At 61.7% G+C, this 26,754-nt stretch overlaps 1 protein-coding gene across 1 annotated transcript in view; it reads right to left on the minus strand.

The window, feature by feature from the left end:
• DENND3 (DENN domain containing 3) overlaps positions 1–22,269 on the minus strand; it is a 34,641-nt gene extending 12,372 nt beyond the window's left edge. Inside the window, exons 1-14 of the mRNA XM_090283313.1 lie at positions 22,086–22,269; positions 18,942–19,221; positions 18,259–18,374; positions 17,376–17,518; positions 14,858–14,969; positions 13,405–13,524; positions 12,853–13,071; positions 10,075–10,190; positions 8,000–8,155; positions 7,441–7,537; positions 6,195–6,298; positions 5,533–5,741; positions 3,669–4,190; positions 183–442 (exon numbers count right to left, since the gene is read on the minus strand). Of these exons, the coding sequence (XP_090139439.1) occupies positions 183–442; positions 3,669–4,190; positions 5,533–5,741; positions 6,195–6,298; positions 7,441–7,537; positions 8,000–8,155; positions 10,075–10,190; positions 12,853–13,071; positions 13,405–13,524; positions 14,858–14,969; positions 17,376–17,518; positions 18,259–18,374; positions 18,942–19,221; positions 22,086–22,187 (2,556 nt within the window). The 5' untranslated portion in view covers positions 22,188–22,269. The remainder of the gene's footprint in view (positions 1–182; positions 443–3,668; positions 4,191–5,532; positions 5,742–6,194; positions 6,299–7,440; positions 7,538–7,999; positions 8,156–10,074; positions 10,191–12,852; positions 13,072–13,404; positions 13,525–14,857; positions 14,970–17,375; positions 17,519–18,258; positions 18,375–18,941; positions 19,222–22,085) is intronic.
• Positions 22,270–26,754: the final 4,485 nt, after the last annotated feature.

A 26,754-nucleotide genomic window follows, 5' to 3' on the forward strand; every position in this document is an offset into this window, starting at 1 on the left:
CGGCCGCCACAGTGCAGCGTTCCCTGCCCCCCTCCCCTCTGGACAGTCGGCGAGAGAGCACGTCCACTCGTGTCACTTGTGGAATAAACACCAGACGAAGCCGCGTCGCAACGGAGCTCACGGGGAAGGAGACTGTGCCCAGCAGCCTCGGCCCTACACCCGAGGGAGGGCCGCGCGCCCACCTGTATGTCCCGGAAAGTGCAGATCTCCACGTAGCCCGGCCGGCCCTCCGTCAGGAGGAACAGGCGCTTCTGGGTCATGGCGATCCTGCCCACGCCGCGGCTCGTCTTCACGGAGCGGGACAGCTTGTACACGCACTCGCTCCTGTCCAGGTGCTCCAGCGCCGACACAGGCAGGCTGACCTCCTGGGCCTCGGCCTCGGCCTCCTTCCAGCACGTGTAGAAGTCTCTGAACGTCTCTGGGTCGATCAGCTTCTGCTGCCCTGCGTTTTACAAGGAAAAGGGAGATTCTGGCTGCAAGAACCTTTGCGTTTGCCAAGAAGTAGCGCACTCCCCGACCAGGGCAGCAGGGGGCGCCAGGCCCTGTCCACCTGGGTGGCAGCCACCGGGGGCGTCCTCCCCGCCCTTCCCCGGCAGCCCTAGGGGCCCAGGGTGGGCACTGGATCTACCCCAGGGATGGGGGCCGCTGTGCAACCTAAGCCAGGTGTCATAGCAACTGAGGACATCTGGTGGGGACACTGGGACGACGACACCACCAGAACTGCTCGCAGCCACCTTGGGTGACGCTAACACTGAAAAGACCAGATCCGTGGGACGTGCTGACGCCCCAGGACCAAGCCGTGCCTGAAGCCAGAATCTCAGTGTTCTCCGGTTATGTAAGCCAACAAATGACTTTTACTGCTTGTAACCAAGATGGTCTTAATCGACGCGCTCCCAACACTTGTCCAGATCCGCTGCCATTCAACAGTGTGGCTGCAGGCCGGCTGGGGAAGGGACCTGCTTCACTGCCTGTGGCTGGAGGCGGGACTACCCGGCCCCACCCCCCACGCAGCCCACTCACCCCCGGGCAGGCCCTGTGTCTGCTCCCGCCCCAGCTCTGTCCTGCCTCCGCGGGCCGCGCGTCTGCCTGTCCCCGTCTGCCCTGGCCCACAGCGCCCGTCCTGCTGCACAGGGAGAGGCTCCCCGACGTCTCCGCCTCTGCTCGCAGCCCACCGCACTCACCCCAGGGCACTTCTCTGAGGTGCAGGTGGGGGCTCCACCCCTGTACTCAAACACTGCAGGGTCTGCGTCTGCACCGGGCCCCAGATTTCTCCAGGATCAGCCCCGCCTCCCCTCCACGCCCCACGTTCCAGGCGTGCGGAGGGTCCGGGGCCTTGTGCACACGGCCCAGAGGGCTCGCACCAGGAAACGGCCGCCCCCCTTCCAGGCCCAGATGAACCTCATGCCCAGCCGCCCGGAGGCGGCACCTCCTCAGCCAGCTCAGCATCGCAGGAGGTACCCGAGGCGCTGGGATGGGGCCGCCCTCCCTGGCCCGGAGCCTGAGGCCCAGCAGGCAGCGTCTGGCTCTGCTCTCCGGCCTGCCTGGCCTGCTTGGTGCCCCGCTCTGAGGGCAGGATCGTGTCCTCCTCCCTGTCCCCAGCCTGGCTCTGCAGCCCGTCCTTGCTCAGGTCCCACGGCACCGTCGAGGCGACACTTATCCAGGGAACTCACTATCGCGGCCTAACGCGGCGGCCAGTGGGGGGCACTGTCCCAGGTCGGGAGGGGTCGAGGAAGAACGGCCGACGCTGTCAGAAGTAAGGAGGGAAGTCAGACCCCGGCGTGGGCGCCAGGCCGTCTGGGAGGCCGGCCACCAGGGGCCACTTACGCGCTCACAGGCTGCAGAGCTCCCTGTGGCTGGCGGTCGTTTTGTGAATAAACCCTCAGATGTATCCTTATTCCTACCCGTTCATTCTAAGATGGTGACATTCAGCTTTGACTAACGGTACTTTCCTGCCACGTGTCCCTGAGGCCAAAACGTACATTCAGCGCCACACCGGAGAGGCCCCACGCCCGGAGCCCAGCCCACTCAGGCCTGCTCTGCAGTGAGAATGGAGCCGCAGAGACAGTGGTTGTCAAGGCTCAGGCCGCTGTCGCCTCCCAGATGGATGTTGTCGGCATGGCCCTGAGACACCGGTCCGGGCCTGCCAGACAGGTCCTCACGTCCAGACGTAACACCACGCTACCCAGGCTCCCCAGCAGCTGGGACGCCCTCTGGCCCATGAGAGGTGGCAGCTGCAGGAACAGACCCTCTTGCTGCTGGGAGAACGGGGAACACCCAGGGCCATCAGCAGCTGTACCTGCAGCATCCGCCCGCGCCAGTGGAGGACACAGGGCCTGGGCACAGTGACACTGAGCAGCGCCATGCACTTCCTGGCATCCTGTCACGTGGATGCAACCCTGGGGGCTGCATGCCGCCGAGTGTCAGGCCTTGCTATTGAACTGGCCACACACCTGTGTCCTCATGAGGGCCCCGCAGACGGAAGTGGCAAGGTCCCGTCCACGAGGTGCTGAGCCAAGGCGCCCTGGCTTCTGTTCACAGCAGCCTCGAGCGCAGGTCCCAGGGTCTCAGCGGGTACCGAACCCCTCACACGCAGCTCCTGTCCCCCTGCCACCCTGCCGCACGGCACCCCCTGGGCAGGGCCCGTCCACCCCGGCTACCCAACGACATGTACCACCTGCGTCTGTGTGGGCCAGGGCAGTGCTGCCGCCTCCCTGCATCTGAGGAGCGTGGCGCGCAGAGCCACCAGGGAGCACCGGATCTGCCTGCACCTTCAGCAGACTGACCAGGACCAGTGAACAGACGCACAGATAGTCCCATCACTGCTTGGAGGAGGACTGCTGCGTGTGGATACAGAAATGCCACGCACTGCTGTCTGCCCCCGAGGCCACAGACGGGCCGCAAGAGCAGCCACGCTCTGCAGTCTGTGCCAGGCCTGCTACCTGCAAAGGACAACCTTCCCTGGACTGGACGCACCGGAGCTCCGGCGGCAGAGGGAAGAGGAGCATCCCCACGTAAAAACGGGCCAAGATGACGCCAAGGCAGCTCAGGGGAAGGACCCGGAGTGGCTCCAAGCAATGTCCCCTTAGAACCACAGTGCACTGTCATGGGACAGGCCGCCTGGCAACAAGGAAGTGCCGCCCAGGCCCGGCTTCTTGTCACAGATTCTAGAGAAGGCCATCCAGCTGCACGTGTGTGGACAGGCAGGCTGGGGTCACCGTGTCAGTGATGGAAATGGCCACCTCACAGGACACTGATGATGAACACCTGCCCACTGCAAACACTCCGACTACGCCCATCAGCTCAGACACACGGAGGAAATGGTGCGGAACGTCCTCGGCCGGGCCGTCCACACACAGCTGAGAACTCACAGACCCATGGCCTGCTTCCGGGTGCATCCCTTTGTAGAAAATGCATGGAAATGGGGAAAAAGAGGCGGCTCGAGCAGGGCACAGCGGTCTGTTGGGGGCGCGGCTAAACACACCACACAGGGGCAGTAAACGCGGACTCAGCGCGCGCTCAGGATGTGGGGCCCTGATGTCTGTCCCCCGCCAGACTTCCCGAGACCCTTCCCACCCTGCAGCTCCAGTCGGGGCGTTTGCTGTTGGGGATGGCGGCGGGAGGACCGCTGCCCATCAGCCACTGGTCCGCACGGAAGTGCCACCTCTTACCTACGGTCAAGGCCTCAAACAAGCGGCTTATGACGTGGACGTCCCGCACGATGCCCGACTCCTGGACCCTGCGCACGAACTCGTCCAGCCCCAGGTGCTTGCTCGGCAGCTCGAAGTGCTTCACGCGGTCGTCGGCCGCGGGGGCCTCCCCGGGCTGCTCCAGGACCGCGCTGAGGAGCCTGCGCAGCTCGGGCGTGCGCGCGGCCTGGGCGCGCGTGGGGCCCGCCATGGAGCGGACCGTGCGCCTCACCAGGTCGGCGGGGAAGATCCGGATGTCCGTGGTGTACAGACTCTGGAAGTCCAGCAGGGCGTCCAGCAGCTGGCCCTGCCTCAGGCGGACGAGGCCGCGCAGGTACAGGTACTGCGCCCGCAGCGCGGAGTTGTCGGGCGCCACGCCGCCCATGGCCTTGCTCAGCAGACCCACGCAGTCGGCGTAGTAGGCCTGCACGCACTGGCCCACCAGGGGGAAGTGCACCTCCGGGATCTTGAACGTGTACGTCGGCCTGGGGTTCACAGTCAGACCTGGGGGCAGGGGAGGGAAGCGGGCGCTGAGCACAGAGCGAGCACAAGCACGTGCTCCCGCCGTCACGTGGTCTGGAAACCCTGACCACCTGCCACATAAAGCAAGGACCTGGGGCCTCTTCTGAAAGGTCCCACAGACCCCAGGCTAAACCAGCGGCCCTCCCTGCGCATCGTGGCGCCCTGAGGATAGCGGAGAGGATCGTTTGTGAGGACTGTCAGTGCTGGGCCGTCCCACGTCGGTCAGTCTTCACGGGAGGGTTAAGCGAGTAACCTGAGCCCACGTGGCCTCGGAGACACGGCTCAGCCCTGGGAGATCACTGTTCCGCTTCCTTACCAGCCCCTCTGAGACATGGTGGTGGTTCCCACCTTATAGATGTGCAGACTGAGGCCTCCACGCGTCCCCAGCACACAGCTACGAAGTGCCACACACTGATTCCTGCGACAGGTGCCACCTCGGGGCCTGCTGGAAGCCCAGGAGCTCTGCGGGCAGCACGAGGCCAGCCCCACAGGTGGCTGCTCACCCCAGGGAGCTGGGGTCTCACCCGGAAGCCTGGAGGAGGAGGGGATGCCCGGGAGGGGCGGGGAGCCCAGCTGAGGGCTCAGAGGCTGCAGAACGCACTCCCCCGAGGAGCGGGCTCAACGCAGGGGTGAAAGGCGTCGCTGGGTTTCACAGAAGAGGAACCGCGGGCCCAGGGAGGGGACATGACCTGCCTAGGTCCCACGGCCAGGGCGCGGCCGCGTAGGGACTCCCAGCAGTCACCTCCAGAACGCTCGCCCTGTCCTGCATGCGCCTCACTTAGAGGTCACTCTGGTCAGGGAGGCGAGCCCCTCATTCGGTCCCAGCCCTCTGCAGTGCCACCGGGAGGCACCTGAGACAGCGGCCACCAGGGGCCCACGGTGCCCGGCCTGCCTGTTCCAGAGGGAGCGTGACTCCGTGGGCAGGGTTAGGACTCAGAGTACAATCCTCGGCTCTCACCCCGGGAACATCAGCTCTGGGGGGTGGGGGGGGGCTTTGTTCCCCGGGGACCAGAAAGGGCTTGGCACTCCCTGGGGGCCGGAGGGCCACTGTGTCCCCCTAGATACTAACACAGTAAACATGTATTTTATACACATAGACACGCACATACATGTGACATGCTGGAGCTGTTACCTTTCGCAGTGAGACTGGGTGATGGAAAAACTTCCTAGAGTGAACACAGTTTTCAAAATGCCTAGTCTAAAAGTGCTACAAGTGTGTTGTTGAAAGAAAAAGAAAAAAGCCCGTCCCCTTCACTGGCTCGCGTCCTGGTTTCTTCCCACGGCCTGCGAGAGGACAGCCTGCAGCTACGGGGACAGGAGTCACCTGTGCCGCCGCCGCCACAGCCACCGCCGTCCGGGGCGCCAGCCTTGCGGAGCGATGTGTTCCTGGGCGGCAGCTCGGGGAGGGCAATGTCCTGCAGGTTGGGCATGCTGACGACCATGCGCCGGTGGGCCGCACGCTGCGGCGAAGGCTTGCGTGAGGCCACTTTCTCAATGGTCGGTCTTCTTGGACTCAGAAGCATCCCGTTGATTCTGGGGTAGAAAGAAGCCACGTGTTGCAGACACAAAATGACTCAGCCACACACGTTCTCCAGGTGGTGGCCAGTGTCTGATCTCCACGCAAGTGGAAAGCTGAGTGGAGTGGTGTCTACATCTGTCCAGGGGCAGGAGAGGCTGGAGGACAGACTGCGCCCCCGGGACCGTCCACAGCGCTCAGAACCAGCGAGGGTGTCATCCACAGTGGATGCCCATTGGAGGGTCTCAGGAAAAGCCCCATGAAAAGGTGGGAAAAGAAGGAAGATAGGGAGGGAACGGCCCGAATGCACACCCGGGGTGCAGAGGCAGGGGGCCTGCGAGCGTGTCCCCGAACAGAAATACCCGGCTCCTCACACACGGCTGAACGGAGGCCGTCGGACCGGCTCTGCCGCTCATCTGTGCACGTGAAGCTGCGCCGTGCAAGGGCACAGGGACACGGGGACACAGCACCTGTCCTCCTCAGACTGCGTGCTGAGGTCCAGCTGGGCGAAGGCGTCCATCCTGCGGCTGAGCCGGGCTTTGAGGAAAGAATGAAACATGTAGGTGTCCAGGACCTGGGGAGGCGACAGAGGTGACTTACTGGGACGCATGCTGCATGGTCCCATGTCCTCGGCACGGCCCCTCCCCCGACCCACCGGCCACACGGGCCCCCATGGACACAGCTCCCGAGACACAGCTTTCCTCATTCATCACAACCCCCCTCCCCCCCCCGACCTCCGCCTCCGGCCCTCACAGCGGTCTGAGCGAACAGGCCAGTCTGCGCGCTTGGAAAGTCACAAGGAAGTTCAAAGGTGCAGACCACCTGCTCCCATGATAGCACAGCTGCATTCTCTGGGTTTTGTCACCGATTCTGGGGTGTCCTGGGGACCGTGGCTCCCCCTGCACCCCACACCTCACAGAAGCTGCCCTGCCTGCCTTCCACGGGCCCTGGGGACACCTGCCCCGCGCTCCCGCTTGCCCTTACCGAGGTGAGCATCCCACCACTGGGGCTCAGAGAGGAAGCAGCTGGGAAGCCCCCCTCACTGAGCAAGCGCCCACCGGAAGATGAGGGGAGGGCAGGGCCACACAGAAGGGCAAGGCAGAGGCTGCCCCCGGCCAGAGGGATCGGGTGGCAGATGCGGAGCACAAGGCAGGCTGGGTGAGGACACCAAGGGGCCATCATGGAGCCGGCCCACAAAGGAGGGGGACAGGCAGGGGCTCAGCCTCCCCCAAAGGTGTGGAAGCGCACCCTAAGGGACCAGAAGACCTGCACGCAGCTGGCCCGCCAGAGGAAGCCCTGGAACGTGACCTTCCACAACGGACAGGACGGCAACAGGCCAGGCGCTTGTGAGCAGGTGGACGGACGGACGGACAGTGCTCCGCCCTGGCCCTGGGCCACTGCTGGGGGCAGAGGAAGGAGCACCAGGGCACAGGCCCTGAGGGGACGGGGGCACGGAACCTGTTTGGCAGGATGGGAAGGTCCCCACCCAGACCGAGGAGGTGGCTGCTCAGGTGGCACCTTTGCCAAAACTCATCACACTCGACCCTGAAAATGGGTGCATCCCATTCTGTGTAAATTAAACTCCACAACGTGGCCAAAGGATGGACAGGAACCACACTGAAACAGCCCTCCGGGGGAGCCCGCACAATGACACGTCACCAGATGCGGAGCCGCGGGGGGGGGGGGGGGGTGAGTGCGGATGCGCCCGCCTCTGACCTGTCTGTAGAAGCGCTGGTCGCAGGGAGCGCATGTTTTGAGAAACTGCTCGCTGTTGAACACCCTGTGTTCGTAATCCAAGTGATTCTTCACCTCCCTGGCAGAGAGAGAAGGCCAGCTGTGGAAACCGTCTTAAATACATGAAAACGCATCACTGCTAGGGGCCGAGGAGCACAGACAGCGACTGACAAGCCCCGTCCTTCAGAAAGTGTCCCGACCGCAGAGATGGCCGTGTGGGGGGCTCTGGGGCCGTGCCGTTCATGACGCCAAGCGCCACTTCTCCAGCAGGGACTGTCCCCGTGCCGCAAGCCCCCCCGGCTCCTCACAGCCACGAAGAGGCAAGGACCGGGCACGGCTCCCACAAGCGGAACGGAGTTCCGGGCGGCGAGCCAGGAAGGGCCGCCAGATGGCCCCCAGGCCACGTCCCCGCTTTGTTCCCATTTCCTCATCTGCAAAGGGATGGTGACTTGGGCAGACACTCCCCCAGATCTGAGGTGACGATGTCCAGCCACAGTTGGTAACGCGCCATGGCGGGGGCCCCTGCCGGCGCGGCCGGTACCTGAAGACGCTGACCAGCAGCTGCAGGCTGAGCCGCTGGATCTGCCCGTTGAGCCGCTGCTGCCAGGCCCGCCGGCGCGCACGCCCATCGTGCAGGTCAGTGCTGGCGCCCAGGTGCGCGAGGTCCAGCTCCCGGTGCAGCTGGAGGCCCTGAACCCTGCAAGGCAGCAGACGCTGCGTCATGGACGCCCTCTCCTGGGGCACAGGACGCTCCGCGAGGGCCAGGGGCACAGAATACCGTCAATAACTGGGGGGCAGGCCCTTAGAAATCCACCCTGGAAGGGTTTGGTCACCTCCCAACACAAATGGCTAGTGAGCGGGGCTTCCGTTTGAGTGAGAATAAACAGGAAGACGGGGAAATGCCCTGGGAGGGCGCAGGGAGTCGGAGTGGGGTGCGGGACGGCCAGGCTGGGGGCTCGAGGGGAGCTCAGGGGCCCCGAGGGTGGGAGGCAGGGCGCACACAGCCATGAGCGGGTGGGGGGCGGTGCCTGGGGAAGAGACTGAGGCCCAGAGGACACCTGACTAGCAAACGTCGGCCCTAGAATGTCACACTCGCGCCCTGAACCTCGGAGGTGGGGGAGGCTTCTATTAACCAGAAAGTAGCCACGATTAGGGGTGTAGGGTCTGCAGACAGACAGAGCCCCGGACTGTGGCCAAGGCCCCTGAGCACAAGCCAGCGTCGGCCACAGAGGACAGCCACGCGGCCTTCACGCCCCAGCCCACGGAGGGCACCCGCCCCGGCGCCCCGGCTGGGGGCCTGGGGAGCTTTGACGTGGAAGGAGCGCTAACAGAGGCGGGACTCCTGTCTCTTCTGCAGAAACCACGCAGGGAGAAGGAAAAACTGACTGAGGTGTGTCCCCAGATCCATGCTGGAGCCCTAACCCCTCGTTCCTCAGACTGTGACTGTAACGGGTGAGAGGCACTTAAGGAGGTGACTAGCACGGGCCGTAACCACCGTGACTGGCGTCCCTGTGAGGAGAGGCCAGGAGGACAGACAGGCAGAGGGACGACCCAGGAGAGAGGCAGCAGGGGAACCAGCCCTGCCCACACCTGAGCCTCGGACGCCAGTCCCCAGGACGCGCAGACGGCAAGGCCCCGCCACCCACCGGCACCGGAGACACACCGCGTGCGCACCTCCGCCGCTCCCTCGGGCTTCTGCTCGGCCCTCGCCTCAGTGCCCGACAAACAGGCAAAATAAAGGGGACAGGGGTCTGCACTGACCCGGCCTCAGCTGTGCAGCAGGTTCCTCTCCAAACAGCCCCCCTGGCCCCGTGCCGGGCCGCTCCTAGGCTCTGACCGCGGCCCGTCCCGCAGGCTGGGGGGCTACAAGTGGGGTTTCTCCCGCTACCATGTCTTTAGATCCCGAAGGAAGAGAAGCGCCCACAGAGCCACCTGCGCCTGCCCATCCTGCCAAGGACGCCCGATGGCCCAGGTCACACCTCTGCCAACGTGACAGTAATGACACGCCTCTCAGCCTCCCCAGACCTCCCCACCAAGCCCCTCCGCCAGCACAGGGCCCGCAGGAGCCACCCCCCGAACTGTTTTTACCCCAGCCCTTCTGGAAGGAGGGCGCTAGAGCCTGGCCCAGGCCATGGTGTTTAGCAGGAGAGAAGCAAAAACCGTCACGGCTGTGAAACAAGGCCGAAGAAATAAGAGCGCTGGTAGGTGCGGGGAGTGACAGAGACGGTCCCCTGCTCAGGGAGGTCAGGCCACACCCCTCAGGGTCCCCGGGTCAGACAGTGTCCCAGGCAGGGCTGCGTGCAGCGGGCACTGGAAAGACACCTGCGGCAGACAGACGGGTGAGGAGGTGAAGGGCGGGCAGGCAGGCGGGCGGGCGGCTGGGTGCATGAACGGACAGACGAGAAGGCGCTGCGGAGGCCGCGGGCGCGGGGTCCCGGGCAGAGAAGGGGCAGGTTCCCTAGGCGCTGTGCCCTCCCCGACCCTTTGCGGCCATAACTGGCCCTTGGAGAAGGTCCGCATAAAGACAAAGGGACTTTTATTTGGAAAGGAGGAGCGGAACTGGCCAGGGAGGATGTGAACAGCTGCGTTTCCAACACACACGCTCTCCGACTTTACCTCTGCGTGAAGGCCTGTGCCGCCAGGTGAGGGATGTCGGGAATGTCCGCGTCCTCGTCACCGGAGGTCGTGACGCTCCCGTCATCGATGTTGATCAGGACCAAACCGTCAGCTTCCTGGGAAACAAGGGTGGGGACTGACGTAAGAGTCTGAGCACATCTTTGGAAGCGAGAACACGCTGTCGTGCGCACACTGAGACAGTCGCCAGCAAGTGGCCCCACTTGACGCGGCGCAGAGCCCTGTCTGTCCCCACAAGTGCAGTGAGGGCCACGCGTCACATCTGTCTCTGAGTCAGGCTTTCTCCCGCCCTGGTACAAACATGCAGGTGCGTCTTAAGGGAGCCAGGAGAGAACATTCCAGAACTCCGGCAAGAGCCACCCCAGCAGCTCTGCCCCTACGAGTACCCGGCATGGGCAGGGCCCTGGCCTCGGTGACCACACACACTCGGCATTCTTGAAATGTGTGTATGGCTGGCTTGTAAAGCCTTATCTGTGACAAAATACACAATGGGTCACACGCTAGTCCTGAGAGTCCCTGGAATGTGACATGGGCTCTCTCTGCAGTCACCGCTCCCAGCTCTCGTGCCGGGTGCTGCCTCTCATGAAATGCGCAGACAGCATCGCCCAGGGCAGACGCAGGGCACTAAGGCGGCTGGGGACCGGCGGGGCCTCCTGCAGACATCAGGGCTGGTCTTTGCAGGTCACAGCAGGACAGCATCCAAGCTCCAGCACACGGACAAAACCCCCAACCCTGAACGCTCTGTTGAGCCCCGCTGCCCACCCTGAAGCCTCCAGAACAGGGAGGTCCCCGAGAGGGACCCCTTCGGGACTGCTGGCCAGAGCCAGTAAGTAAACAGGACAAAGTGTTTCCCTTCCGAAGGGGCTAGAACAAGACAGGTTTTGCCCCTAATGACTAAAAAAGACACTGTTCTAAACTTCCGAGCGTGGCCTGCTTTTTTCTCATGTGGAAGGCGGGCTGGGTGAGATTTCCGTTCCTTCCATGAAGGTCTGAATGGCCTTTTCTTATGTGTGCTTGTGCCCCCATGAGTCACTGCTTGGCGGCCCCCTGAGACGCCGGCTCCTCCGGGAGGCTGGCCAGCGCCTCGCTGTCCCGGGATTTGCTCTCACAGGAAGCCTGAGGATGGGCAGCGGCCTGGGCTCCTCTGTTTTGTGCACACTCAGAACTTTTCCAAACGAAGGCTTCTCTGGTAGGCCCAGGGAAGGGTGAGGCCCTCGGCATTGGCAGCCACTGGGAAGGACACGTCCAGCCCCCCGAGATCCCACTTCCCGCCACCAGGATGGCTGAAGTCCAAAAGGCAGACGACACGTGCTGACGAGGATGCGGGACCCCGGAACCCTCCGGACTGCCAGTGAAGATGTGACATGGGCAGCTGCCGTGGGGAACAGGGGCTGCATCTCCGAGGGGTAAGCACAGCCCTCACCGGCTCAGCCCCCCACCCCTGTGCCCACGGAGACCTGCTCACGAGCGCTCACAGCTGCGTCATTCAAAACGGCCAGAAGGTAGAAACAACTCAAATGTCCGCCAGCTGATGGGCGGAGAAGCCAGCCGGCGCGTCCACACAATAAAACCCTGACTGGCAGTGACAGTGACGTCCTGCTATATGCCACGTGGACGAACCTCAAGAGCCTCTGGGCTGAGTGAAAGCTGCCCGCAGTCAGTGACTCGTCTACATGAAGCCCGTGGGCGCGGGGCAGGCAAGTCCAGAGGCAGGAGGGCGGCGGTGACAGCCAGGGACAGGGGAAGGGCCCGGGGCGGCAACTGCTAACGCACACGCGGTTTCTTTGCAGGGTGATGAAAACGTCTAACGTTAGCTGGCACAATGCTGTGAAGTTACCAAAAGCCACTGAACTATACATTTGAGCTGGGTAAGCTTCGTGGGATGTAAGTCGGATCTGAATAAAACGGTTTTAAAAAAACCACACCTGCTCTGCTTGCCGGCACGCCCACAATGCTTGTTACAGACCTGAGACATCTGCACCCCATCTAAACATGCGCCGCCGCCAGGCAGCACAATGGTAAGGACAGCTGCCGCTTACTAGGCCCTTAACGTGTGCCCACGCGTGCCCACGCGGTTCCACCGACCCCCTGGCCCTTGCCATAGCAGCGAGGCCAGCACACTTGTGTCCTTCTACAAGGAGGACACCGAAGGGCTCAGCACTGTCACAGGCCAGCCCCACAGCGAGAACGCAGTGACTGACCTCAGCGCGAGCCCCCACCCACACCGAGCGGCACGCTGTGCGCCCGTGTGCTTCCTAAGAACACGGTCCCACGAGTGACAGAAGCCTAATACAAAAGTTTCCTTAAAGAAAGAACACGGAGCAGCAGCAATGGCAGCACCATCTCCAGGCCCCAGTCGCGTGCTGCACACACTGGGTCGGGGCGCAGACTGTCCTCAGCTCACAGCCCCGCCCGCGTCACAGACAGGGAAACTGAGGCCCGGCAAAGGCGAGTAACTCCCTCAGGGTCACAAAGCCCGCAAGTAAGTGCCAGAGGCTGCGCTGAAACCGGGGTCCAGACGCCAGCGCCTGTGCTCGCCCCACCGAAGCCCCAGGGGCACTGAGAACACCGTGACCCTGAGCGTGCCCGAGGTCTGCAGGGGGGCAGAGCGGGGACAGTGACGGGGGGCCCTGCGTGGCGGCACCGAGCATGTGGCGCTCCCTGAGGCGTGGTGCGGTCCCTCCGGCCCGTGTGCCCGGCCCTCAGTCCCCGCCACGGACTCGGAACGGAGGGCCTTGGACCCAGCGGCCGGTACCTGACCTTGCTGACTTCTTCGAAGTGGCTGAGGTGGCAGCCCATGAGGAAGGACGTGGGGGCCATGACGAAGTCCAGCATCTGCCCCGACAGGATGGGGACGAGCGTGTGCTGCCACCGCAGGGGGTGCAGGTAGACCAGGAAGCACTCGGCCACCAGGGTCAGCAGGGCCCAGCTGGCCGAGAAGAAGACGATCCGCTGCTCCGTCAGGAGGCACGACAGGATCTGGGGGGACAGGCCACAGACACATCCGGCTGGGCACAGCCCACTTAGGACGCTTGTGAACATGCACCCCCAAAGCCAGAACGTGGGTACAGTTTCCACCCATGTGTCCCTGCTCCACCTGCCAAAACTAAGGCTTCTTGGACATCCCCCAAAGGGCGCAGCTGCAAACGGCATGCCCTGCAGTGACCACTGGCTTTAAACAAGGAACTTAACGCTCCGAGGGCACCGGCCTGTGCGTCGTGAAGACACAGCGCTGGCACCCCTCTGCTGTGGCCGCGGTTCTGACACCCGCGCAGCTGACCAGCAGGGCCCCGTGGGGGGGGGGGGGCGCACCTGGAGCACCTTCTCGGGCCGAAAGCACAGCAGCGGCAGGTGAAGGTCCAGGTCAATGACTGGGCTCTCGGGGTCCGCTTGCGAGGGGAACACGACCTGGAGTGGCTTCATGTTAAACACCTGCAGGAGCACGTCCGCCCGTGAGCCGTGAGTCAGGGCGCTGCTGCCGTGGCGGCTGAAAGGCACCAGCGCTTGGGCTCCGGAAGCGTCTGGGCCAGGGAACATTTTTGAAACTCATGCTGTCCCCTCGTTACGTCACAGAGTCTAAGTCTAGGGACCTGCGCAGACAGGACCGGCGACCGTGGTCACACGTGAACGCAGGACTGCACGTTCTGCTCAGCCGCCACCCAGCTGTCCGTCCCCATGAGCACCAGTTCTAAATCGAGCACGTGCGGGTGAATCTTCGCTAGTCCACACCATTATTCAGTGACTACACAGAACCCGTACTATAATTTAAGCGTCAAAGTCCCTTAAAGACATGTAATTCAAAGAATGTTAAGAAAAACACATTGTTTTTCTAGATATTATTTTAAGCTAGCACTTCAGATTCTGTATCCACAGGGTGCCCGCACGATGTGCCAAAGGACAGGGCGGCGCAGGAGGAAGCTGCAGTCCCCTCCTCGGGGGGCTCTCCAGCTTGCCGAGGAGCGGGCCAAGGGCTGCCGCTCCCCTCCCCGGCTCCCCCTCCAGCATCAGCTCCGCAGGAATCCAGGTGCCCCACTGGCCACCCGCCTGCCCACCGCTGGCGCCTGCAGGTGAGCCGCACAGAAGGACGCAGGTGTGAGCCAGGGACTGGGGGCAGCACGGAGAGAGGACAAGGATCTGAGGGGCTCACGGTGCAGCGGGGCCTCCGCGAACACCTGCGGAGCTTACAAAACAAGAACGGAAGCTTTGGTGACGTCACTGCACCATAAAAGGCCGCCCATCACCCACGTAATAACCAGCGCATCTTGCTGGAGACGCGCCCCCACCATGAGGGCTCCCGCAGAGGTTTCTGGGAGCAATCGTGACGTGCCTCCTGGTGCAGGGGCCAACTTTTCAACTGCCCGTAATCAAAATGTAAAGAGCCATGGTCTACAGATAGAATCTCCCAGAAGGGACTGACAGAGTGAAACCGAGTCCACAGGTGCTATAGGTTTCTAACAGGTGTCCCGTTTCCTGTGTGTGTGTTTTTAAAGGAAGCACCCTACGGTTAAAGTGTCTGAAAAGTGCTGACTCAGGTTTCATCAGCCCTGGCCAGGCTGCTCAGCAGACTGGAGCGTCAACCCTGATAGGCCAATTTTTAGAAATTTTCTATTTTTAGTTTTTTGACTTTTAGAAAGAACGTACGAAATGTTTATAAGGAGCGTGAGAAGGAAAATTTAAACGTAACTCAAACTTAAGACACCCTTTATCCCACTGAAGCCACGTGTGTCGTGTTCCTTTTACTATTTGCAAAGAAAGCCATCATTACCAAATGCAGCGGTCCAGGTGGAGGGCTCGGAATTAAAGACAGCTTTGCCGCAAAATCTTTTATATGATTGTCAACTTCAAAATCTTTACAGAGCTTCAGATGCGTCAATAAACTGAAACGAAAAAGAGAAAAGTCGTATCGCAAAGTAAATCTGAGGATCCCGGCATCGCCCTTCGCGTTTCTAATCAAAGCAGAAGTCTCAATGGCGCCATCAGTCATTCCAGGACATTCATTGCAGCGGGGCGGGGGGGCGTGAGTAGCATTTGGGGCTGCTTTTGGGGGGGGCTGGCCACCTTCTGTTCCTGGTCTGGGTGCTGGTCACGTGCGTGTGTGTCATCTGTGGCACGGGACTGGCATTCCTGCACCTCGTGGTGTCACACACCAGCAGGGAACCAACTCAGAGGAAAGTGCCTGAGCGCATGTGAGCCCAAATGCATCCCGCGCGTGAAGTGCACAGTGTAAAACCGCCAGGGGAAATGGGTGCTGGGGCAGAGGGGCGGGAGCGGCCTCCCAGGGCCTGAGCAGCTTCAGGGGGACGAAAACAACATGGATCCTAACTGCAGGGGGGGCACGGGGGGGCACACTGGGCACAGCTCAGCCAGCTACACACTCAACACGGGTCGGTGTCATGCCGCGAAGCTAGCTGGCATTTAGATGGTCCAGTAACAGCTCTGTAAACTGGCTCCGCTCTCAGGGCACCACGTCTCAGAATGACAAGAGCAGGCGGTCTGACATATGCTCTCGTGGACAAACGCACTCGGCCCCTCTTCACCAGATGCGTCCACTGCACAGGGACTTCTGGTGGCTCACGTGGCCGGCCTGCGCTGGCCCCGGGGCAGTGACCGCAGTGGCCAAAGAAGCATAGCTCAGCCCTCAGCCGGGAGCCGCTGGGACCCGCGTGAGGGTGGACGCCGCCAAGGCGCTAGCGCAGAGGTGGCCGTGGACCGCAGAGAAGGCTGGCGGGTCCCACGTGGCCAGGCAGCGGCCCCAGCAGAGCCCCGCCTGTCCCCCCATGCTGGGCCTGCACACAGCAGCCAGCCGCAGGGCACCGCCAAGGGCCGGACACAGGAGCCCTTGGGTTTCTACTTTAAGGAACGTAATCATTCATGGAGCCAATGTCAGGACTTGAAGACAGTTCAACATCCGCCATATCTGTATCTATTATAAAAATGTAATAGACCAAAGGTGACGTTTTTTAAAGGAAAAGTGTCCATAAGCTAATTTCCCAAACCCAACTAAACACCCACCCCCACTTTGTCCCCGTGGAGCGCGGGTACACACAGCAGCACCAGGGCAGGAAATCCGACTTTAAAAACACACAAAGCCGTGTTTCGATGCTGCCTTTTTAATCTCTGACACGTGTCCTTCCCTAGCGATACTTTCTAGTTCTGGCCATTAAGAGGACCGTGGTAGGAGGGCTGAGAGGGTAAAACGTGAACACACTTTTCCTGTTAAACACCTGCCCACGTGAGCACCCAGCACGGAGGCTTTGTCATCGGTCACACTGGAGAAGGTCACGATGCTGAACTAGTGCCCGCACCAGGGACGGGGATGGGGAGCAGGCCGCCCTCGGTTCCAGGGACGCGCTCTGGCCCTTCCCCTTCCGCTTCAGTTCCTACGGGTGGGATAGCCCTCCCCACTGTGCAGACGAGGACTCTCGAGGTTAAACAGCTGTTCACCTTCCAGTGCCGAAGATTATTAGTTAATACATAACAGGGGACCGTGTCCTAATTTATCATCTGGCACCTTCCGTGCCCGGCAGACACACATTCAGTAAACGTTCTGCTCAGTTCACTCCTGTGTCGACTAAGACCAAGTCAGCTCTCTGTTCTACAAAATAGGTTTTGTCTGTGGCAGAAAAGGCAAACCAGACCCAAGCTTTGACCAAGGACCAGCCACTTAAGAAACTAACCGAGCGAGGAGCTGGAATCTGAGTCGGAGCATGGTTCATCTGGCGAGGATTCCCACTCAGCCCCATGACCGAGATGTGAGGTCAGGATGGACTGTCCTTCACCAGGACGCGGAAGGGGCCTGCCACGCACTGCTCTCCGGGATGAGGGCACCCGGGGGAGCCACGGCTCACCGCCCCTTCCCCAGCATCCCACCAAACACTGCCAGACTCTAAGAACAGACCTCGGCGGCGGGGCCCGTGCGCCCGCTGGGACAGAGCCGCGTCCAATCGGCTTCAATGCAATTTCTCTACAGCCTCAGTTTCCAACCCAGTTATCAGCATTAAGTCAACTAACAGTTCCACCAAGAAGAGTAACTTTTTAAAATGTCGATAAAACTTATCAGAACTAACAGCAGCCTTATGGTTTTCTCAGCCAGCCAGGAAAAGAGTTGCTCCTGATTTCTCTTTAAAACTCCCAAGAAAAAACAACCCTCCATGTTAACTTTCTTCTAATAGTTGGCCCTTATCTCCCCCGCCCTGTCATGCCAGCCCCACGCTGGCCTTTCCTGAAGAGTCGGGGTTTTCACACGCGCTCCCACGCCAGCTTCGGAGGCGGTCCCGGCTCACCAGGACAGGCAGTCCCTGAGCGCGCTGTAGTAGGGGAGCCTGGACACCACACAGACCGCGAAGGGCACGAAGCAGCCGGCAGCACCTGCGGTCGGCCGGGACGACTCCCAGTGAGGTTTGCCATTGTAGAAACAGTGCTCATCCTGGGGAGAAAGCAGGGGCCACAGGTTACCCCCCGGCCTGCCGATCTTAGCATGTGTCCTCAACAGCACGGCACCTCCAGGCAGAAACGGGGCTGTGCAGGCTGGACGGGCCCTCCCCACACCCCAGTCTCACTGCCCAGTCTGAGAAGGAGGACCAGCCTTCCAGTCACGGTGCCGTCCCCCTGGGGGCTCGCTCCGCAGGGGTGTGGCAGTCACACAGGAGGTCAGGTGAGGACGCACAGAACACAGCAAGACCCACGAAGGGACCGTGGGGCCTGGCTTTACACAGAGCATATGCAGCACTCATGGGTGCCCGGGAGCCAGGCAGGTGTCAGGGACAGGAGGAGGGGCCTCGGCCCCTGATAGCAGATTGCAGGCAGGGACACAGGGCAGCAGTGGGTTCCACAAGGCACAGCTCACAAGTGGCACAATATTTGGGGCCCGTAATCTGGGCCCCAATGGGGGCTGTTTGGGGGTTTGGGGTAGGGATGGAGGAGTGTGATGACGGCTTCAGTTTGGAGCATCCCTGGGAACAGTCAACCATGTCATGGTCCGCCCACCACTTTCAGTGAGAGCCTACTGCTCTAGTCGGTCTGCTCAAGTTCAAATCCTGGTTGCTGTGTGACCTCAGGCAGCTCACTTGGCCTCTCTGTGTCACCATTTTCTCCTCTGTAAAACAGGATCGTCCTAATAACCCCACCCAGACCCAATTTCAGAGGGAAGGCGTGGGCATCACCTACATGCAGCGGCCGGTAGTACTGGGCGACCACACCATATGTCCTGTCCCCGCAGACGTCGGTCAGCACCAGGAAGTGGACACAGTCCTCCTTGGGTTCAGAGGCCACACACAGGCCCCCTGAAGACAGAAAAAAGAAATATTTTGTAAAGCCTAGAGTGACAGCTGGCCCCTGGTTTATAGCCCCTGAGAGCAAGAAGCAGCATCCGTTTCTCGTGGAAATGATTGGAGAGGGACTTATGCCAAGTCCTCACCCTAAGTTTTCACATTTCTCCAAGCCCAGCCAAACCACAAAGCCCCAAAACACACGCCTGCTGTGTGCAGAACCGGCCATTTGGGGGGGGGGATGCAATCTGTGCTTCTGGTCCCAGGGCCCCTGGACTCGGGGTGTGCGGGGGTGGAGCCGGCTGCCCTGCCAGGCCTCTCAGGAAGGCCGATTTGAAGTCAGAGCTGGAAATCCTTCGGAAGCAGCATAAACACACTGTGCAAGCTGGCGATCCCCGTCTTCTAAAACGGGGGCTGTGCCGAGTGACCTAAGCTGCCCTTCAGCCCTGAAACCCCCGCGACCCAGAGAGCCGGGCCGGGCATAGGACGCAGGGGCCTGGGGCGGCCGGCTCACCGCCAGCCGTGCTTTGCCGCGTGCGCGGACGCCCAGACCCAGGCGCGTCTGTCCCCGGTCACAGGTACCTGGGAAGCACAGCTGAGGCAGGGCCAGCAGGTCCACGCCGTTGGGGACACTAACGTCCTCCGCGTCCAGCCCCCGCGGGCCCCCCGGGAGGCCCTTGCAGGGCTCTGCTCGGGGCTTCTCTCTCTTCTTCCGGAAGGAGCGCCTCTTGGCCTTGCTCAGAGTCCCGCAGCCCGCCTCGGCCACCGGCCCGTCCTCCTGACCGACAAACGGAGGCACGAACACGGACAGCACCTCCGGGTCGAGGGCGGAAGGGTTCTGGACTCCCCTCTTCTGGGCAACCTGGAACAGGCAGAAAGGTGTCGGCCCCGGTCCGTGGGCCGCGCCCTCGTACCCACAAACGCGCGTGGGCGGCTGTGCGCTTGTGGAGGGCGTGGCTCTTCCTGCCCGCGGCTCACAGCGGGAAGGACCCGGGGGTGGCTTTAGGAGCCTCTCAGGCCCGCTGTCCGGGCAGGTCGACACTGCCCAGAGCCCGGGTCTGCGGCTGCCAACACGGACACACAGACTCATCTGCCTGGTCAAAGCCCATCCTGTGAGGGGCAGCCCGAGCTCAAATACGGGCCCTGCTCCAACTACAGTGGCAAGTGACGTCCTCAGGAGATGCCGCGGGTCAAGTGCTCAGCCCCTCTGGGTCCCCAGGAAGCCCCCACGTCCCCTCGCAGGCTGGTGGGGAGGACAGGGCCGTGACGGACTCTGCATAGTATCCACACCTGCACAAGCGCGTGACCGGCAACGCTACGCCCGCCATGTCAGCGGGGCCGTCACACACAAGACGGAGTGAGCAGTGACAGCGAGGACAAACATCCTTCCTCACGCGACCAAATGTCCCTTGAAATCAATAAAAGGGGGCCACCTGGCCTGAATTCTTCTACACTTGAACTTGGTACAACATCTGTTTTAACCTTTTCGTTCCTCCCCCAAACAACAAAAGGAACATCGGGTGTACTTTCCGTCTCTTTTCTAACGACAGTGCCTGATGGACCTCTTAGCAGAGGCAGCACTGAGCATGCTGCTGCTGGTGGACAGGGCCCAGCCAGCTGCACCTAGTCGCGTCTGAAGCGGGGTTCCCTGGGTCTGAAGGGAGGGGAGGGGAAGAGGCAGCTGGCTGGGGGTGGGTAAGGAGTGTCCGCCGGGCATCCAGAAAGTTCTGGCGGACGGGGTGATCTAGAAACTGAAAGGACGCTCTCCACTGAAAACTACAAACAGGCTTTCACGCCAGGATTACACTAGAGACCCTCACGGAAAGCGGGGCTCGGAGCACCTTTCCACCGCTGCGTGACGCATCTGTGCCAGCCCTTCACACTCCCTGCTGAGTCTCCGTAGCGACCAGGGAGTGGAGGGAAGTGTCCCGAACCACGTCACTCACAGGGGGACTGAAAAGTATCCTCCAGTTCTGTCACTGTCCTCGACAAAACAAACACCGCCCCCTCTAGGAAATAAACAAACCCGAACGTTAGGACGGGACACCGTCCTGAGATTACGCTCGGCAGGTCTCTCACCTCTTTGCTCACCGAATAGAAATGCCTGAATCACAGAGAAAAGGTGACTTAAAAAGCAAAATTAAAAGTTAGTGAAAAGTCTCGGACATTTAAAATAGAATGGCTGCAAAAAATAGAACTAAATAAAGTCATAGGTTTGGTTAACTTGAATGTTAACGTGAGTCAAGCAGGACGGCTCCAGGAAGTGGAACTGGCGTGTTCACACACACACCCCTTCTCACACACACACACACCCTGCACACACACACCCCTTCTCTCACACACACACCCTGCACACACACACACCCCTTCTCTCACACACACACACACACCCTGCACACACACACACACACATCCCCCCCCTTCTCCCTGCTCCTTCTCTGGCCTTTCTCCCCACCCTTCACCAGCAGAAGCCAAGTACAGGGCAGAGGGTGGCAGGTAAAGGGCTGCGGGCGGACTGCCCCTTGGGACCGGGGGCCGTCCCAGCCTGCGCGGCCCAGGAAGCAGCGCTGGGGACGTTTCAGCTGGCTCATCTGCTCTCAAACCCGGTCCCACAGAGAGGCCACTAACTGGTGTGTCGTAACTGCCCGACAGCGACAGCGAGAGCGCGGAGCCTGGGGTGGGGGAGACCGCAGCTGAGGCCAGGTCATTTCCTACCAGAAGAAAAAGGAGGAACGGCCACTGGGCCGATGGCGGGCAGGGAGATGCTCAGCCAACGCGACGAGGGTCGGGACACAGGCGTTTCGGGGGCCCCGGGAGCAAGGAAGGGGAGGGAAATGCAGAAATCATCGGAACTGGCCCAGGGGCAGAGGCCGGAAAAGCATTCAGACATGCGTCTGGTTAATTTTAGCAACATTTAGCTTCTCTTGGTGACGCCAATTCAACTCTGCAGCGGGAAATACGCAAATGCCCCTCTCTGTGCCTCGCGGACTTGCCGGGACAGCCAAGTCCTCCGGGCATCACCTCTAACCACGGAGAAATGACGGTGTCCTGGCCACCGTCGGCCTCGGACCCATTCAAAAGAAATCCAGCTCCAGAACTAAGCAAAGGGGAGACCACAGGCGCGAACCGGGAGAACGAGCATGCCCAGCACGGCCGCTCTCCCGGAAAGGGGGGCTTGAGTTCACTGCTTCGGCTGGTCGGGGGTAGAGACGGGGGAACCGGGGGGAGGTGGGGCGGGCCGCCTCTGCTACAAGCGGGAAAAAAGGGTTCGTCGCAAACCCCCCAAGTGCAGGCCCTTCAAAGGCGGCCTTTGAATCCGAAGCATCTCATTACGCTGCGAAGAGCGACCCGGCGGCGCAAGGGCTTCAATTACTTGATGGAGCGGGCCAGGGCTCCGCCGGCGCACGGGGCCGCGCCGCCCTCGCCCACCTGGGCCGCGCCCCGGCGCATTTAAGGCCGCAGCCTGGGCGGCGCGGGACACACGCCCCCGCGCGCCCTCCCGGTGATCCCTGGAGCGGCTGCGGCGGGTCCCCACTCCGGGGGCTGCAGGGCGTGGCGCGCCCCCAGAGGCAGGCGCCCGCGACTCCACCTCCGCGGAGCGCACCTGCGGTTCTCGGCGCGGGGCCTCGGGCTCACTGTCCGCACCTCGCGGAGGCGCTGGTCCTTCCGGGCCCTGACCCTGTTCTCCGACGGTCTCCCGCCTCAGTTTCCCCGCGGGGTTCTCACCTGCTCGGGGCCGCGGAGGCTGTCCCTGGGGGGCCCCAGCAGCGCGCACAGCTCCAACAGCCCCGAGGGCAGCGCCAGGTGCTGCGCCGCCGCCTCCGCCATGGCTGCTCCGCGGCCCGCTGGGCGCTCCCCGCTCGCGCTTCTCCGGCCGCCACACCGGGACCCGGACCCCGCGCCCAACAGCACCGCCCCTCGGCCCGGCGCGCGCTCCCCACCGCCGGCGGGATCCGCCCAGAGCGCCGTCCGCGGGGCGGGGCCCGGGCGGGGGCGGGGTCAGGAGGGTGGGGCCCCGCGCGGGGAGGTCCTCTCCGAGCCCGACTGGCTAGTCCTGGTGTCCGCGGCGTCTCCGTTCCCCGGGAAGCTAAGAAGGAATGGGAGGGGTCCCCAGGTGGCCAGGGACGGCACCCAGCACCCCGGGAGGAGGACCAAAGTGTCCTGTGCTCCGGCAAGTCCCCGGCCCGCCTGGAGGACTCGGAGGGACTGAGGCCGGGCCCGCCCATCCCCCCCCGACCCCCCACCGCTTCCAGGAAGCCCTCTGGCGCTCAGAGCCTGGGAGCTGGCCGGGCGTGGACTGCAGGAAGGGCTGGCCGGGGAAAGGGGTGGAAGGATGCATTCCTGCTTAGTAACTGACCGGCTAACCCGGGACTGGCCGTGTCCATAAGAGGTGCAGTAAACTTCATCAGGAAACGGGGCGGGGTGCGCCCCACTAGAACGGAGCCCTGGGAACGCAGGCCTCAAGGCTCTTGCCCGGCCAGCTCCAGGCCTGGCCTGGCCTCTGTGGACCCTTGGTGTCCCCCAGCCCCAGTCTGGGCCCAGTGACGGGGGCTACCTGCCTACTTGGGGACCGGCTTTGATGCCTGGTCATTGGACACCGGAAAGGGGACCGTACCCCCTGACCTTGGGCAGATCCCAGCTGGACCCCAGCACGTGCATCTAAAAACCGAAGGGAAAATGGTTGCAAACGAACTTTGCCAGTTCTAAGAATCTATGACTTTAAAACCGGCAGCGCTTAATAGTAACTTCAAACATCTGCCAAAAGAAACGAACTACATGGCAGGGTGGGGGTGGGGCGGCCTGGATCTGGGGGGGAGGGGGTGATTCCCCTCGCCTTCCAGCTGGTGAGGCTCACAGCCTGACTCACACGTGGGATTTGTGTTTCACTTGATGACACTAAGTCACCTCACCTAAGGGCCTTTAGTCACCACCGGTTGTCAGGGCTGGGAATCCCCTGTGCCCAGGACAGAGGCTGGAAGCTTCCAGCGGGAGGTGCGAGCATCTCCCGCCCCAGAGAGAAGCCTGGAGCTCGCAGGCTCCTGGGTGCCGGCCAACCTCCGCAGGTCCCTAAACCCTAAGCCGCGGCTTCCTGTCGTTGGATCTCTGCCCAGGTAGTCAGGGCCCAGGGAGGTAAACAGCCTGCGGCAGGGGGCGGGGACCCAATCCGGCTGCAGCAGGGGCTGCGGGCGGGGTCTTCCTCCCCGCGGTGGGAGGGTTAAGGAAGGGGAGGTCCAGCTTGGAGTGGGAAGTCCAGGCTGGCCCGAGGCCTGGAAGGGCTGGTCACTGCGTTTATGGGGCTCGCTTTCTCATCCTTAATGCCAGACAGGGGCCAGGTGACCTCTATGGGGCTCCCAGGTCCTCCTCGGGGTGCCTACAGAGAGCTCTGCCAGTCCCGGGAAAGTGCTCATGAGGTGTGAGGTAGAAATGGAGGTAACCAGTGTGGGGAAGGACAGCTTTTTAATGTCGAATTAACCTAAGACAGAGGAACAGGAGGAAAACAAGATTCATTATGTACGACGTGTGGGAGCCGTCTCAGAACGGGAGGCCCAAGGACAGGTGGCGGTTGAGGCACGTGTGCCGTCATGGGCTGAGGGTGGGACAGGGGCTGGGCTACCAGGGGAGGAGGGCAGGTGCTGGATAATTAGACATTTGTCATGCCACAGAGTTAGGTTATTCAAATAAAAGTTATTCTTGTAATAGCTCTTTCTGGGCCTGGCTCCCTACCTAAATTCTTTTAGGGAGTAACAGTTTTTCTTGAGTCGGCAGCATCTTGATTGTCTTCGGCTCAACATTACCCCTCTGCCCAAGGGGCATAGTTTGGGGGTCGCAGATTCTGCTCCTCATATTATTCACAATACCCAAGAGGTGCCAGAACCCCGGTGTCTTTCAAAGAGTGACTGGATACACAGCTATTGTTTTCCTTTCGATGGAAAGCACCCCACTACCCAGCTGGTGCACAGGTGCAGGGTCTCCCCGCTGTGCTCCTAGGGCTCCTCAGAGCCACACGTGATATGTGATACAGTGTGACGCTTGTGTGCACGTAAATATACAAATGTAACCAGTGTCCTGGGGACTTAATGGGCCGTGTGAAATGGTCTTATTTCTCCAGTTAAAACCCTCTCAGCAGCAACGACAAATGTGCAGGACGATCCGTATTCTGCTCTAGACCGATGTCCCTTCCTCCCTTGAAGAGGGGGAGAGAGGGTCTGGTGAGGAGTTTATATAACAGCACGTGGCACACGACTGCCCAGAGCCCGTGCCAGCCTGCCGGGTCCCCTCCTCAGGCCTGTACAGAGGGGTCAGGTTGAGAACCAGAGGCCTGGCTCCGCCCCCAGTGCAGGTGCAGTCCTGGGTAATTCACCCCACCTCTCTGAGCCTCAGTTTCCTTATCTGTGATCGGGGTGATGCCTACCTCACAGGCTCCTGGAAACACTGAATACACCAACATACGGAAAAGCCTTGTGCAGAGAGTAGGGGCGGGCCAGTGTGTTACCATAACTGTTTGGACACACCGCCAGCTCTCACCTCAAGCCTCAGTTTACTTGTTCCTGTTGGGGTGTTTATTGAACACCTACTGTGCGCCTGGTCCTGTGATAATAGCTGGGAACACAAAGAGTAAAATACAAATACACCCCCCGCCCGGAGCTCCCAGCCCAGTCAGTGCGTGTTCAGTGGGGAGAAGGAAGAAGAGGTTGCTGTGGAATCAGAAGTGACCCAGAGAGAGACTCGGCCAAGAGGAAGAACCCCTGAAACCAACCACCAAGGGTGGAAAGGCATCTTCTGCGAAGAAAAGCCCAGGGGGCACAGCATGTTGTGCAGAGGCCCAGCGAAGAGCCCTGTGTCCGGAGCTGGGGGGCAGGTGAGAGGCGTCGGAGCAGCACCCACAGCGTGGTGGGGGCTCCCTGCGCACTTGGGAGGAATGGAGGCCTGGTGTGGGGCAGGGGCCAGGTGGAGAAGGCCCAGGCGCCTTGCTCAGGAGGCTGACCTCTGTCCTGGGGATCGGGACAAGTGGCTGAGGACTTGGGCCGGGAAAGAAACGGGGCCAATTTGGTGCTGCAGAAAACGGGTTCAGCTGCTGCGCAAGGGCAGGGGAGCCACGTGAGTTCACAATCACCGGGCGGAGGGGCGCAGGGGGAGGCGAGACGCCAGTTTCCTCCTCCCTGGCCCACAGACAAGACCTGGTCCCAAAACCACTGCCCTGTGTGGGCGACACAGTACTCTTGAGGCTTGTCGGTCCATCCGCTCCCTGAGGGCAGGGTCTATGACTGAGGTGTCCCCTGCTCTTTCCCCGGAGCTGGCACAAAGCCAGCTCTCACTCATGTAGGGAGCTCCCATGGGGGCCAGGCAGGCAGGGTATGGGGAGCCTCAGAGACAGATGGCCTTGACAGCTTGGGGTCACCTAAGAGGGACAGCCCACAGGCTGTGTGTGCACCGCCGCATTTAGGTCTGGCCTCCTTCTCCCCTCTCCTCAGGTGGGAAGGACAGGGAGAGCCCAGCGAGTAGTGACAAAGCGATCCACAGGCTCTAGGCATGGGCCTCAGGGGACAAGCCCCAGCCCTCCTCAGAGCGATGGAAGTGGTGCGATCCCAGCAGACCCCAGGGGAGCCGCCTGCGGGAGGGGCCCCCTTGCCCATGCCCCTGACCAGCCCTAACCAGCAGTCACCCCATTGTTAAAAGTTGTCTTCTCTTTTAAAAATAAATACATAAGAGGAAGTCACATGCTGGTAAGTGCTCCCTGCCCAGCTCAGTATCTCTAAGGACTGAGAAGGTGCAGAGGGCAGGGCAGACTCCCGTGGGACGATTCAAAACCCCTGAGTGGCTGGGGGGTGCGTGCTGGCGGGGCCAGGCCACTGGAGTCCCCTGGGCCCCCCCAGGCCGGCAGAGGCACTCCCAAGCTTCAAAACCACTGGGCTCAAACTCTACTCCATCAGTCGTAGAGCGGAAGTAATGGCACTTCCCTCTCCCAAGTGAAAACATTTAGTTCTGCTCAACAAACAAGTATTGAGCACCTACTGTGTGCTGGCCACCGTTGCGCCTGACCAGTCTGGTGCGTAGTGGGCCTGAGCGCATGCAGTGAATACTGTCCGCCCCACGTGGACCCAGCGCCCACAGCCAGGTGACCGCTGTCCGTGCGTGCACATACCCGGCACCCAGCCCTACGTCTGGCACAGCGGAACAGGTGCGCAGGAGTATCTGATGAATAAAAGAATCCCGTCCCACTGTCCCTGAGGGCCCGTCGGTGCAGCAGGTGCCCCTCAACAGCCACTCACCAACCTAGCACTGAGGTAGGGAATCGAGTCACTGACACCATTGATCCACGTCCAAGCGCGGATAAGACCCACGTATCATATATAAAATAGCTGTTAAGGAGCACAGGGATGGGGACCCCACAGGC

Source organism: Furipterus horrens, unplaced genomic scaffold (genome assembly GCF_987537825.1).
Source record: "Furipterus horrens unplaced genomic scaffold, mFurHor1.1.pri manual_scaffold_7, whole genome shotgun sequence".
Lineage (NCBI taxonomy): Eukaryota > Metazoa > Chordata > Mammalia > Chiroptera > Furipteridae > Furipterus > Furipterus horrens.